The sequence below is a fragment of the Girardinichthys multiradiatus genome, chromosome 5 (assembly GCF_021462225.1).
Source record: "Girardinichthys multiradiatus isolate DD_20200921_A chromosome 5, DD_fGirMul_XY1, whole genome shotgun sequence".
Taxonomy (NCBI): Eukaryota; Metazoa; Chordata; class Actinopteri; order Cyprinodontiformes; family Goodeidae; genus Girardinichthys; species Girardinichthys multiradiatus.
In genome coordinates, this window is record NC_061798.1 from 33,959,586 (window position 1) to 33,972,019 (window position 12,434).

General features: G+C 37.0%; 1 protein-coding gene across 1 annotated transcript in view; it reads right to left on the reverse strand.

The window, feature by feature from the left end:
- Window positions 1-1,389: 1,389 nt before the first annotated feature.
- Window positions 1,390-12,434, reverse strand: part of LOC124869050 (zeta-sarcoglycan) — a 520,530-nt gene continuing 509,485 nt past the window's right edge. The window contains exon 8 of the mRNA XM_047366758.1: window positions 1,390-2,167. Within this exon, the coding sequence (XP_047222714.1) occupies window positions 1,961-2,167 (207 nt within the window). The 3' untranslated portion in view covers window positions 1,390-1,960. The remainder of the gene's footprint in view (window positions 2,168-12,434) is intronic.

Below are 12,434 nucleotides of genomic sequence, written 5' to 3' on the forward strand. Positions count from 1 at the left end.
ATGGGTGCAAGGTTAGTCAGCTGGAAACCATTCACGCTGACCCCGAACCTTGAAGTAATGTTTTTTAGCTTCTTCTGTGAAACATCCACAATTTTTGAAAGGGAATATGGCATTTTAAAAAGAGGTCAGATTGCCTGATATTAAAGCGTGGGATGTCAAGAAGGGTGTAATGACTGAGCATATAAGAAATAGGATGGGGGAAACAATATCAAGATATGTCATTGAATGATTGATAGGTAAAAGATAAAATATGTGATAAAAAGACAAAATGAAAAGAAATAGAGACTGAAGAGGGCAGGAGAGTAGATATCCTGCAGATAGAGATAAGACAAGTAAAGACTATAAAACGGAGCTCACTGAACAGTGGAAGTGGTTGAAAAAAATAAGAAAGACTTGACAATAACAGAAAAGGTATCTTAAATATTATGGGATAAGTCTAATAAATTAGAAACACTAGATGAAATTATTTTATTCTTATAAACATGACTAAATCTCATCTGCCACTGGCTGAATCCACTGATTTCTGACTTGAAGTTTCAGTGAATTGTAAAAACTTGTGTTTCTGATATATGAACTTCAGTTTGACCTTAGATTCACATTTCCCTATCTTTTTCAATTAATTCATTAGATTGTATATCCAAAAGAAAATGTTTTTGGATTCATATTGTGTAATAAAAGAGAGGGAGAAGAGGAAAATATTGGAAAGGATTCAACTTTGAGGTCAAGGATTTATAGTACAACTGATTCAGTTGCAAAGTGATAAGGTTTTTTTTTCCCTATTCTTACAAGAACAATGACCTTCTTTAGCAGGCACGTGCAGTTTGATAAAGATAAGAAAACAAGTTAGGCAGAGATAAAACAGAGCTGAAGCAAAATATGGATAGATAAGTGAGAACATAGGCTTTGAAGGGTTGACAAAGGATAACAAGCAAAAGATAAAATTCAGAAACTACAGAAAATAAATTAATGTGGCTTTTAAAGAGTTAAAAATACACAAGGGAGAAAATTGGTAGAAGCAAGGTTCAAAGCACACTTATTTGCATTAGTTATCCAGTGGAAAAATTGGGTTTTAGAGAACACTGTTATTATCATTTGTACACTAATGCAAAAGGTTCATGTAACAATGTTGGGTTGAAAGACTGAAAGGGACAGGTATAGGGGGAAGGCCTTTCTGGTATAGATTGGTCCATTGGGTAGCCTTTAGCTTCCCATAAGACAAAATCATTGTCTGATTAAATTTTATTAGCTACCCATTGGGCTGAGCAAACTTAGTAACTCATGTCTGTCACCATAGCCCACTGATATGTTAACCAGGAGCACATGTCTACCTCCCCCGGTGGTATTTGCAGTCCATAATTATTTCTGTTTATCCAACAAACAAAAAAAAAGCTTGTTTTTTCTTTATATTTTGGTCAAACAGTGAACACACAATGCAAATTCCATGAATAATCCACAGAACGTTTAGGGTCTCTCTAGGCTGTAAATGCAAAAGGAAGAGACAGCCAACAAAGGCCTAAGCCTTAGACTGCCCATTTATGTCCATGAGTGGTCTTAGCATAGAAACCATCTTTTGTGTCTTGCCAAGTTATCCATCCTTGTTACTAGCATTGGCCACAGACCAATTCTTATTAATTTGATTTGTGTGCTGCTGGCACTGGCCTCACACAGGCTATTTTCCATGTTGATTCAGTCCTTTAGCTGGCTTTGACTTCGTACTGAGCCCCAGTCCTTGTTGATTCGATTTCTTAGCAACCACTGTCTTCCTGCCAAACTCTAATCCATGTTGTTTGATTGCTGAACATGCATGAAGTTCTCGTCATGCTTCAGTCCTCGTTGATTCTGACCTTTAGCTGTTGTCAGCTTCAATCCAACACATTTTTGTATGCTGTTGCCTGTTGGTTAGCATCAGCTCCAAGCTTATTAGTCCATATGTCCTGTGTGTTTGTGAGCCTTTTTATTTTCAACTCCAGAGACAAAAGTTACTAGTGGTTTGGCAGGTAGAGCCTTCCTCAGCCGGGGACAAGTAGAGCTTGCCATTAGCACAAGCACAGAGCTCGTACACAGTCTGTTTGGTGTAGGTGGTGCCTGGAGGTGCCCCTTCCAGTGGGTCTACAGCACTACCAAGTGGAATGTTGCCCAGCTTGATCGTGTTGGCATCTAAAAAGATCTGTTGAAACATAGAAAAGATGACACAAAATCAACAACCATTCACTGAGAACATATACACACAAATACACACACACACACACACAATATATATATATATATATATATATATATATATATATATATATATATATACACTGCTTAAAAAAATAATAAAGGGAACACTCAAATAACACATCCTAGATCTGAATGAATGAAATATTCTCATTGAATACTTTGTTCTGTACAATGTTGAATGTGCTGACAACAAAATCATACAGAAATCATCAATGGAAATCAAATGCATTAAACAATGAAGGCCTGGATTTGGAGTAACACACAAAATTAAAGTGGAAAAACACACTACAGGCTGATCCAACTTTGATGTAATGTCCTTAAAACAAGTCAAAATGAGGCTCAGTATTGTGTGTGGCCTCCACGTGTCTGTATGACCTCCCTACAACGCCTGGACATGCTCCTGATGAGACAGCAGATGGTCTCCTGAGGGACTTCCTCCCAGACCTGGACTAAAGCATCCGCCAACTCCTGGACAGTCTGTGGTGCAATGTGACATTGGTGGATGGAGCAAGACATGATGTCCCAGATGTGGTCAATCGGATTCAGGTCTGGGGAACGGGCGGGCCAGTCCATAGCTTCAATGTCTTCATCTTGCAGGAACTGCTGACACACTCCAGCCACATGAGGTCTAGCATTGTCCTGCATTAGGAGGAACCCAGGGCCCACTACACCAGCATATGGTCTCACAAGGGGTCTGAGGATCTCATCTCGGTACCTAATGGAAGTCAGGCTACCTCTGGCGAACACATGGAGGGCCGTGCGGCGCTCCAAAGAAATGCCACCCCACACCATTACTGACCCACTGCCAAACCGGTCATGCTGAAGGATGTTGCAGGCAGCAAATCGCTCTCCATGGTGTCTCCAGACTCTGTCACGTCTGTCACATGTGCTCTGTGTGAACCTGCTTTCATCTGTGAAGAGCACAAGGCGCCAGTGGCAAATTTGCCAATCCTGGTGTTCTCTGGCAAATTCCAAGCGTCTTGTGCGGTGTTGGGCGGTGAGCACAAGCCCCATTTGTAGACGTCGGGCCCTCATACCATTCTCATGGAGTCGTTTCTAACCGTTTGTGCAGACACATGCACATTTGAAGGCTGCTGGAGGTCATTTTGTAGGGCTCTGGCAGTGTTCCTCCTGTTCCTCCTTGCACAAAGGTGGAGGTAGCGGTCCTGCTGCTGGGTTGTTGTCCTGCTACGGCCTCCTCCACGTCTCCTGGTGTACTGGCCTGTCTCCTGGTAGCGTCTCCAGGCTCTGGACACTACGCTGACAGACACAGCAAACCTTGCCACAGCTCGCATTGATGTGCCATCCTGGATGAGCTGCACTACCTGAGCCACTTGTGTGGGTTGTAGAGTCCATCTCATGCCACCACGAGTGTGAAAGCACCACCAACATTCAAAGGTGACCAAAACATCAGCTAGAAAGCATCGGTACTGAGAAGTGGTCTGTGGTCCCCACCTGCAGAACCACTCCTTCATTGAGTGTGTCTTGCCAAACGCCAAAGATTTCCCCCTTTTGTCTATTCCATTTGCACAACAGCATGTGAAATTGATTGTCAATCAGTGGACAGTTTGATTTCACAGAAGTTTGATTTACTTGGAGTTATATTGTGTTGTTTAAGTGTTTCCTATATTTTTTTCAGCAATGTATATATATATATATATATATATATATATATATATATATGAAATAACAACTGCAAGGGGGCTGAGCTCACATGAACTGTCCTAGTTCCTAAGATAACATGTAAACAAACGGCAGGAAGCAAAGCTATGTTTAAAGAAAAAACATTGTTCTTGGTACAGCAGAGAAAGAACATTGCTGAAGGCAATGATTATACTTTAGATGAGTTGCTTTGTAAAACATCTATAGAGGCAGGAAGGAACATGTTTATTTAGGAAGATTCTCCTTATGGAGAAGGAAAGTAGGAGTAAAAGTGGGGGAAGGCAAGTTATATGTGGAAAAATATAAATAACTCTCAGTGGAATGAGAGAGGGGAGGATGAGGAGAGTGATTAGAGACAAAAATCAAATTCAGTTTGATTCAGTTTTATTTATATAGCGCCAATTCACAACTTAGTCTCAAGGCACTTTATAAAGTCAGTTCAATCGAATCATACAGATTTCAAGTCGGGTACATACATTCCAACTAATACTAACTATAAAACAGCGCATTCAGATTCAGTTTAATATTCAAATTGGTTAAAGAGTTTTTCTATCAAAGGAAACCCAGCCGATTGTATCAGTCAGTGACTTGTGGCATTCACTCCTCTTGGATGAGCATGTAGCGACAGTTGGTCATTTGCATTGACTTTGCAGCATTCCCTCATACTGAGAATGCATGTAGTGACAGTGGAAAGGAAAACTCCCTTAAACACGCAATGCATGTTGGTGTATTGGAAATTGTGAGTTATACTGGGCTGGTTATGAAGAAATGAAGCACATTTTATGGAACCTTGGCTTCCCTTTTGTCTTATGCATGTTGCTTTTGACTTGCACCCAGCATTTCTAGTTTGGGAGCCTTGGGATGGGATCAGGAGAGGGTCAAACAATTCAATTTATTTATTTATTTTTTTACATATATATATGCTCACCCCCAACACATGAATACATTATCAAAACAGTTATTCATTTGTCTTAAGAAGACACACTGAAGCTGTCACTTGGATTAGTTTTACAATGTATATTTGTTTCCGTATAAATGATTATGCATTTAACCATTGACGATTTGATTTGAAGGTGAAGGTGTTTGGTTTTTGATTGAGGTCAATGAATCTGATCATGTAGTCAGACTAAGCAACAAAAAGTATTATCACAGTAATACAGTGAGAATATGTTTCTTTAATTTCATCAAATTGATCTTAATATTTTTTCAATCTTACAGATGCTAGAAATCATCTTCACAACTGACCTGTCCTTGAATTTATAATGAGTAGTTAAACAAAAACACAAGCATTGATAAACCTTTCATTATTTTCAATATGGAGGAAATAACCTAAAAAGCCTACTGGTAAGGGACATCTTAAAAAAAAATACCTGCATGTGAAAAATTCCTCAGTTCCCTGCTTTGATTAAATCTCACTTGACTCCTTAATTCTGCCCTCAGATTGATACAAGATAGGTTGGGAATTATTAATCAGTCTTGATTTCTATTGACTGCCACATGCATTTATTTACTCCTGTCTTCAAGGAAATTTAGATATTTCTTTTTCCTTTTGTCTTTATTCTGGTATTATCTGCCCACACATGTTTTTGCACCACCATGGCTGGATGGTTTTCTCAGCAGATATCTGTATCCCCATTATTCATGTTCTTCAATTTAAAATTGAGGACATGGGAAGTATAAATGGGTGAGAAAATTTGCTTTGAGTGCAAAAAGAGAGACAATGAGGAGAGAAAGAGCTGATAGAAAGATGTGAGAGGGTTGATAGTAAGAAAATGGTAACAAAAACAGTTTTCTCAAAACTGGATGACATAAATTAAGTTAGATGAGATAAATCTCAGACAAAAGATGTCTCATACCTGAAGGGTTTGGATAACCATAAGGATAGGAACCAATTAATTTAACTAATGATACGACATTGGGTGACATAGTATATATCAGCCTGTATAAACGAGACACATATACAAAAATGTTGCTTTAAACAAACTTTTGCTAAAAACAGGACATTCATTTCTTACACAATGAAAGCAAATATACCCTTTAAAATAGCAATTCACCTTAAAGAATGTTACAAAAAGAACAATGTCTTTATTAAGCATGATCCTCCCAATCTGAAAGGTCCCTGAATGTAGATTTCACACTGTTTCCACTATCTACCACATATGTGAGTGTATAGCTAAATGCTGTTTGTGTGAGTCTAGAATTACAGACATTAAGTAAACTGGTTAATCCCAGCATTCTGTTTTTCCATTCCTGATAATCACATGACCGTCTTGAGCTGAGGGTTTAATGCAACATACAAAATCTATGAGTGGTAAAAATATTCAGCTGAAATAATCAGGAAAATGGCAACTCCTGGGCTGTGTTAGTCACTAAAAGTCACTACAAGTCATTACGAGTAAATATACATGTTGGGACAGAGAGAGTGATTGCATAACATAGTTTGAGATTGTATACCTAGATTTCTGGGTAACTGCTAAACAACTTTCAATGTAGTTACGTAACTTTTGCAGTAGCATGTGTGTAAGGTATGTGGAATGTTTCTAAGTTGCTAGGCTCATTTTAATGATTTTGTTTTACATGTACTAAAACCCTGTGGCAGGCTGGGCTTGCTGGAGAACATTCTACTATTAGACTTGTAAAAAAGAGAAGCTTTGTCATTTTTTTACAGCTATGTATCTTGATATGCCGTGGAACAGGAAGACAGACACAATAGTGTGATCTGATCAGTCCTTACTTTTGTAATGTGTCTTTAGTAATTTATGTACACAAACCTTTAGCTATTAGAGCTATTTTAAGGCATATACATATTATGTGTCTGTAGAAGAAGAACACTTTATAAAACGTTTTTTCTAAAATTCATTGCATCTATCTTGACCTTTATTCACTGGAAAATCGTGAAGTTGTTGCTTCTCAGTGTTTACTTTTCTTATGAGACCCAAGTCTTGTTCAGACCTGGTTTTATTAAGTGTCCATGGTGATCTTTTCACAAGTGGACAGGTGTGAACACACTCAGGACAGAATGAGTGCACACTCCGCTCCAATAGCTCTAGCCATATTTGAAGGGTGATCTCAGGTGGTCTGAGGCACCTGTGGCTCCATTTCATTGTTACACTGTGCACACACTATGGCACTGGACCACATTAACAACAAACTACTCATGATTGTTTGCAGTAAAAAGGGTTTTCATTTGGTGGTTTTCTTCCTCTTTGTGCAAAAATTATATAATATAAAGGCAGGGTCCAAACTTGCAAGTTATGTTGTTCCTAGAAACCTTCCTGCTGTCTTGTGAGCCAGTCTCTCCAGTGACTCTAAAGACAGAAGTGTCAAAACATCAGAACATGTCCTGTGGCTCTAGGGAGTTTTCTTTGTACATCGTCCTGCCCAAAATATTTAGAGCTGTTTTTCTGTCTTGTGTCTTCAAAGACTGTTTCAGAAAGAAAACTACAGAGAGTTGTAGAGGTTTAGTTTGCCTTTTGTGGATTAGCTGAGGTGTGTTGAGACTAAACCTGGAGACATCAATAAATTAGACTTTGGTGAATCTTGAACATGTTAATCCTCTGAATCAGGATTTAATTCAGGTTACTGAATGTATTCCTGACTAGATAGAAAGATAGCTCTTAAGGAGAGAAGTCTTACTTGTTGTTCAGCCTCAAAGTTTTTTCATATCCAAAATTTCCAGAAGCAAGTCATTCATACTGAAAGTTCTTGCTCTAAGGAATAAAAATAAAAATGCACTGTACATTAGATAAGTCGGACGTTATTTCACAACAATACTGTCTAAATTAGGAGCAATATCAACATCCAAATAGATCTGTGGGTCCTGTTCAGAAAATATGAACCTCTTACAGATGGGGGATTTTATTTTTCAAAACACAAAGACCTGCATTTTTAATTTATGTCACTGAGCTTTTTCCCAAAGTCATTATGGTGACATTAGCTAAATTCTTCTAATTTATTCAGTTCCCCCGAAGGTCAATTAAATAATTCATTATATATTTATTAATTATACTTTATTATTCAAAGAGAAAAGAGAGTAGTGGCTTGGTCATTTGGCAGCGATTTTTGATCTTTTGTATGACACACTGGCGTCAGTTTAGGATCATTATTCACAGAAGTCGTCATGAGGCTTTTTACTTTAAATGACTGAAAAAGTTTTAATCTGTGTTTACTTAAAACAAAGCTAAAATATGTTAAATTTGTTAGCATTATTTTCTTTGGTTGTTCACTTCAAGCATAATGCTGCATTCAATATAGAAAATGACTGCCACATTTATAAAACAAATCGGAGGTGTAGCTATAAACATTTTTTTAGCACTTCTGACAGTTTGTATCTTTACTGTTTCAATGTATAAAAATAATACATTAATATCCCTTTGTGTTGTTACTGGTGGTTGGCACCATGGCAGTTAGCTGATGCCACTGGTTTTCTGATTTGCAACTAGACCAATCTCTACTCGAGTGGGACACAACTTCCAAACTGCAACTCATGAGACCAACAGAACGTGACAGAGCTTCTTTTTCAGTTATCCAGTAGTTATGAGGGTCTGAGAAAATGAGCCATGGTTGTAGATAGTTTTTAAATTTTACAGTTTAGTTGGAGTCCATAAGCTAATTTGTGTGTTCAAAATGTTTTTTTAGGGATTTACCAGAAATGTTTTACATGTTTTTTACTAGTACACAATCACTATTTGTCCTGAAACTATATTGAGGTAGATCCAAGAGTGACACAATTGAATAAACAAATAATGTATAAACACTGGGAACTTCTCCAAATAATTGAGAAAAAAATATACAGTTCAGTCTATGTGTCAGCGGTGAGTGCTTAGGTTTTAATCATCCCTCCACCATAGTCCACCTGAATAAAAATGTATGACTCCACTGTATAAACCTAGCAAGAAAATCTCCCTAATAAAAGCTGCCATGATTAAGCTTTAAAATTGGAAAAGATTTGGTCAAATTTGGTATTATTACTCAAAGTTATTTCGAACTGAATTCTTGCTGTAGAAGCAAATGCATAAATTTAATTAAGGTATGGCATTGGGCTGGGATAAAAACAGGTGTGTGGTATAATGTGATATATTTATTAATTAATTATACCATAGCAACTTTATTTACAAGGCACTTTAAAACAACCACAGCTGAAACAAAGTGCTGCATATAATTGCATGTTAAAAACATACATTAAAAGAACAACATATATAAAAAAAACAACATAAAAGCAACAAAAGATTCAATACAATAAAACCAATGATCTCTACTGAGGAGCAACAGTAGATAATTCCCTGCACCTTCTGAATATAAAAAAAATACTTGCTATAGAAAAATCACTGTGACATACTAAATGAGTGTAAATAGAGAGCGAGGAATGAGTATGCAGAGTTGCAAAAGGATTAGTAGCTATATTTTACATTTTGTGATGTTTGAACCACAAACTTTACTGTCTTTAATTGGGATTTTATGTGACCAGCAAAAAGTAGCACAATACAAGTTTTTACCCACAGAAATCTGAAAAATATGTCATATGTATTCAGCTCCCTTTACCCTGCTACCATTATTCTTCAGGGCAACCAGTTGCACCTACCCTTAAATAGAGTCCACCTGTGAAGGCCTCACAGGATTGGTAGAGAACATGAGTGAACAAACATCATGAATACCAAGGAACACTAGAAAGGTCAGAAATATAGTTTTATGGTTTCTCCTTTTCTAAAGGAGAGCTAGCTAATAAAATTATATTCTAAGGTCTGAATGTCAAATGGAACACTGTTTAATACATCAATTCATTATCTTAAAATTGAAAACATATGTAACAACTGCACAAGTAGTGTCTGGGTAAGGTAAGCATTAAACAAGGAACCACTCAAAAGAAGTAGTTTCGAGGAGATGTAGAGATTCAAAACTCAGGTGGAAAAAGCTTTTGGCAGGACAACCTTTAGCTGCCCATTTACATACCTGGCATTTGTGGAAGAATGGCATGAAAAGCTACAGTCAAAAGAATGCCAAAAGAAATCCTGCTTGCATAACACACTGAAGAACACACCACCCTATTTCTACAAAGAAATAAGGTGGTGTATTTCTGTAGGTTTGGGTATACATTTTACAGTTTCATATTATGGGTAGTTTTTATAATAATAGTTGATTTGTATTTATATTGCATTCTGATATAAATATGAAACAGGGTGTATATATTTGCACGGAGCAATATGTCTGTATGTGTTAATTTTGATATTTTGAACTGAAATAAATTATTCATTCATTTATACTTCCAGGGTGCATGGGGGTGGAGAAAACTCTGCCAATCTGTCACATTTCTTAATACGACTTAGTAGAAGGTAAACAATTGATGTGATGAAGAAAAGGGTCCTGTGTGGTCTCATTCTACCTTTTAGAGGATGACAGAAAACTAATTCAGCAACTTTCATAAGTAGCTGCTTGTTATGCAAGCAGAGTAGTTGTTTATTAAAAAAAAAACTTGCAAATTGCCCCAACAACAAAAATTGAATAAAATCAATTTTCTCTTTAAAAATGTAGATACTGAAGGACAGGTTAGTACACATAAAGTGTCCTCACATTACACATTTTAAATACAAAACAATGCAGTTAACATTCAACTTTCAGTTTATATTCCTTCCAGTTATCTTGAAGGTCCTTCTGCCAGGACAACAACACTAAACATACAGCCAGTGCTACTATGGAATGGTCAGAATGGCAGTAAAAGCCCAGACCTAAATCCAGTTGAGTGTCTTTGGCAGGACTTCAAAGTTCGTGTTCACAGATGCTCTCCATGCAGGCTGACTGAGCTCATCCCAGATTTACTGTAAAGTGTCTTCGACTAGTAGCTTGGCATGTTGTCATCAATCACCCGACTTCTGACTAAAAAAGAACCTCAGTGCACCACACAGAGGTTGTTCACTCTACGTCTAAAGGCACACAGCATCATTACAGCCAATTTCAAATCCAATTAGATAAACTCAAATCGAATCAAATTCTAAATAATTTACTACAGTCAATTTCAATTAAATGACAGTTCAATACAGTGTGACTCAGGGTATGAGTAAACAATTATCGTTTAAAATATAAAAGAAAAAAAAATGTATACTACATATGATTTGCATTAAATATTTATTTTCAGTCAGACAAGAAGGGAACTCAATAAAATAGGTCTCTACAATATAAGAATCCATCTCATTTAGCTGCAAAGTGGCACCCAGGTAAAAGCAGGGCACTACCTCTGAATTTCGGTGGTCTTAGCTTAATAAGCCTGATATGTATTTAGGAGCAAGACAAATTAACGCTTTGAAGGTGAGCAGTAAGAATTTTAAATTAAGAAGAAATCAGGCTGCCAAAAGCTCGGGGATAAAATTTGTCACTTTTGGTTTTTTTCTCTGACCATCACAAAGGTAAGAAGCCAAAACAATAGAGTTCTGGGCAATTAACAAATATTGTTAAAGTAGATGATTTAAGGAGTCAATTAAGACCTTTTAATTCTAAATAGAAATTAATTTACAAACAATAAAAACCTGTCATGTAGCACATAGGTTTTGGAATACAGCTACCCCTTTTCTCCCCTTCTTCAAAAAGACATAGGGACATTCAAAAGTAACTATACTTTTGTTCACTGCAACAATGTTACCCTTGCTAATCATACAAACATAGAGACTATTGATAAGTGGGAAATTATTAACTAGGTTTTTAGGTGGCTATATTTTATATTCTTTTCATATTAGTAAAAAAAGAGTCCAAGCAATCCTTTGCCTTAGCTGGGCAACTTTTGAAAACTGACTATTTCAAATTACCACCACACTGAATCTGGCTGTACTGTATGTGTCCCTCATACACAATACAGAAAACGTGGAAGTCTACATACGTGCCTGAAAATGTGCATAAACTATGAATTTGTGTCTAAACCCATCTTCCTGTAACACCAGTTTAGCAAGCATGTGCCTCTGGCACCAAGGAAATGGAAAACATGCAGAGAGCTGCAATTATGAAGGGTCAAAACATTTTTCATGGATTATTTCTTTTGGCACAGCCATGAACAGCAAAAGAGGGAGATGAGTGACTTCTCGAAATATAGGGAAGGCAGCTCTGAAAGAAATAGTTTTTTTCTTGTATGAAGAGAGAAGGGAAGTGAAAGTAGGACGTAAACAAAGGAAGTGAAGGGGAGAAAGAAAGCCTGCCTCCTTGTACTCTCATTTGTTGCAAAAATGGTACATTTATGTCAAATTTAGGCTGGTAACACCTGGCTACGCATTTCACATATATGGGTGAGAAATTTTGATGTTTACTCACAGAACTAGATGCTTATGGTTCTTTAATGCTTATATTTTGATATTTTCTTAGTGCCTTTTATTTGTTGTTCAGTAAAAAATAGCATTTGTGTTTGGGCCTAAGTTGCTTGTACTAAATAAATGGAGTTTATGATAAAATAATGACTAGGTGCATGTAGTCAACGTTACAAATTCAGAGTTCCACTTGCTAACTGTCCAGATTCATGTAAGAGCAAAGTTGAAAGTTGTTACGAAGGGAAGAAGACTCAGTTATCTCTTTTT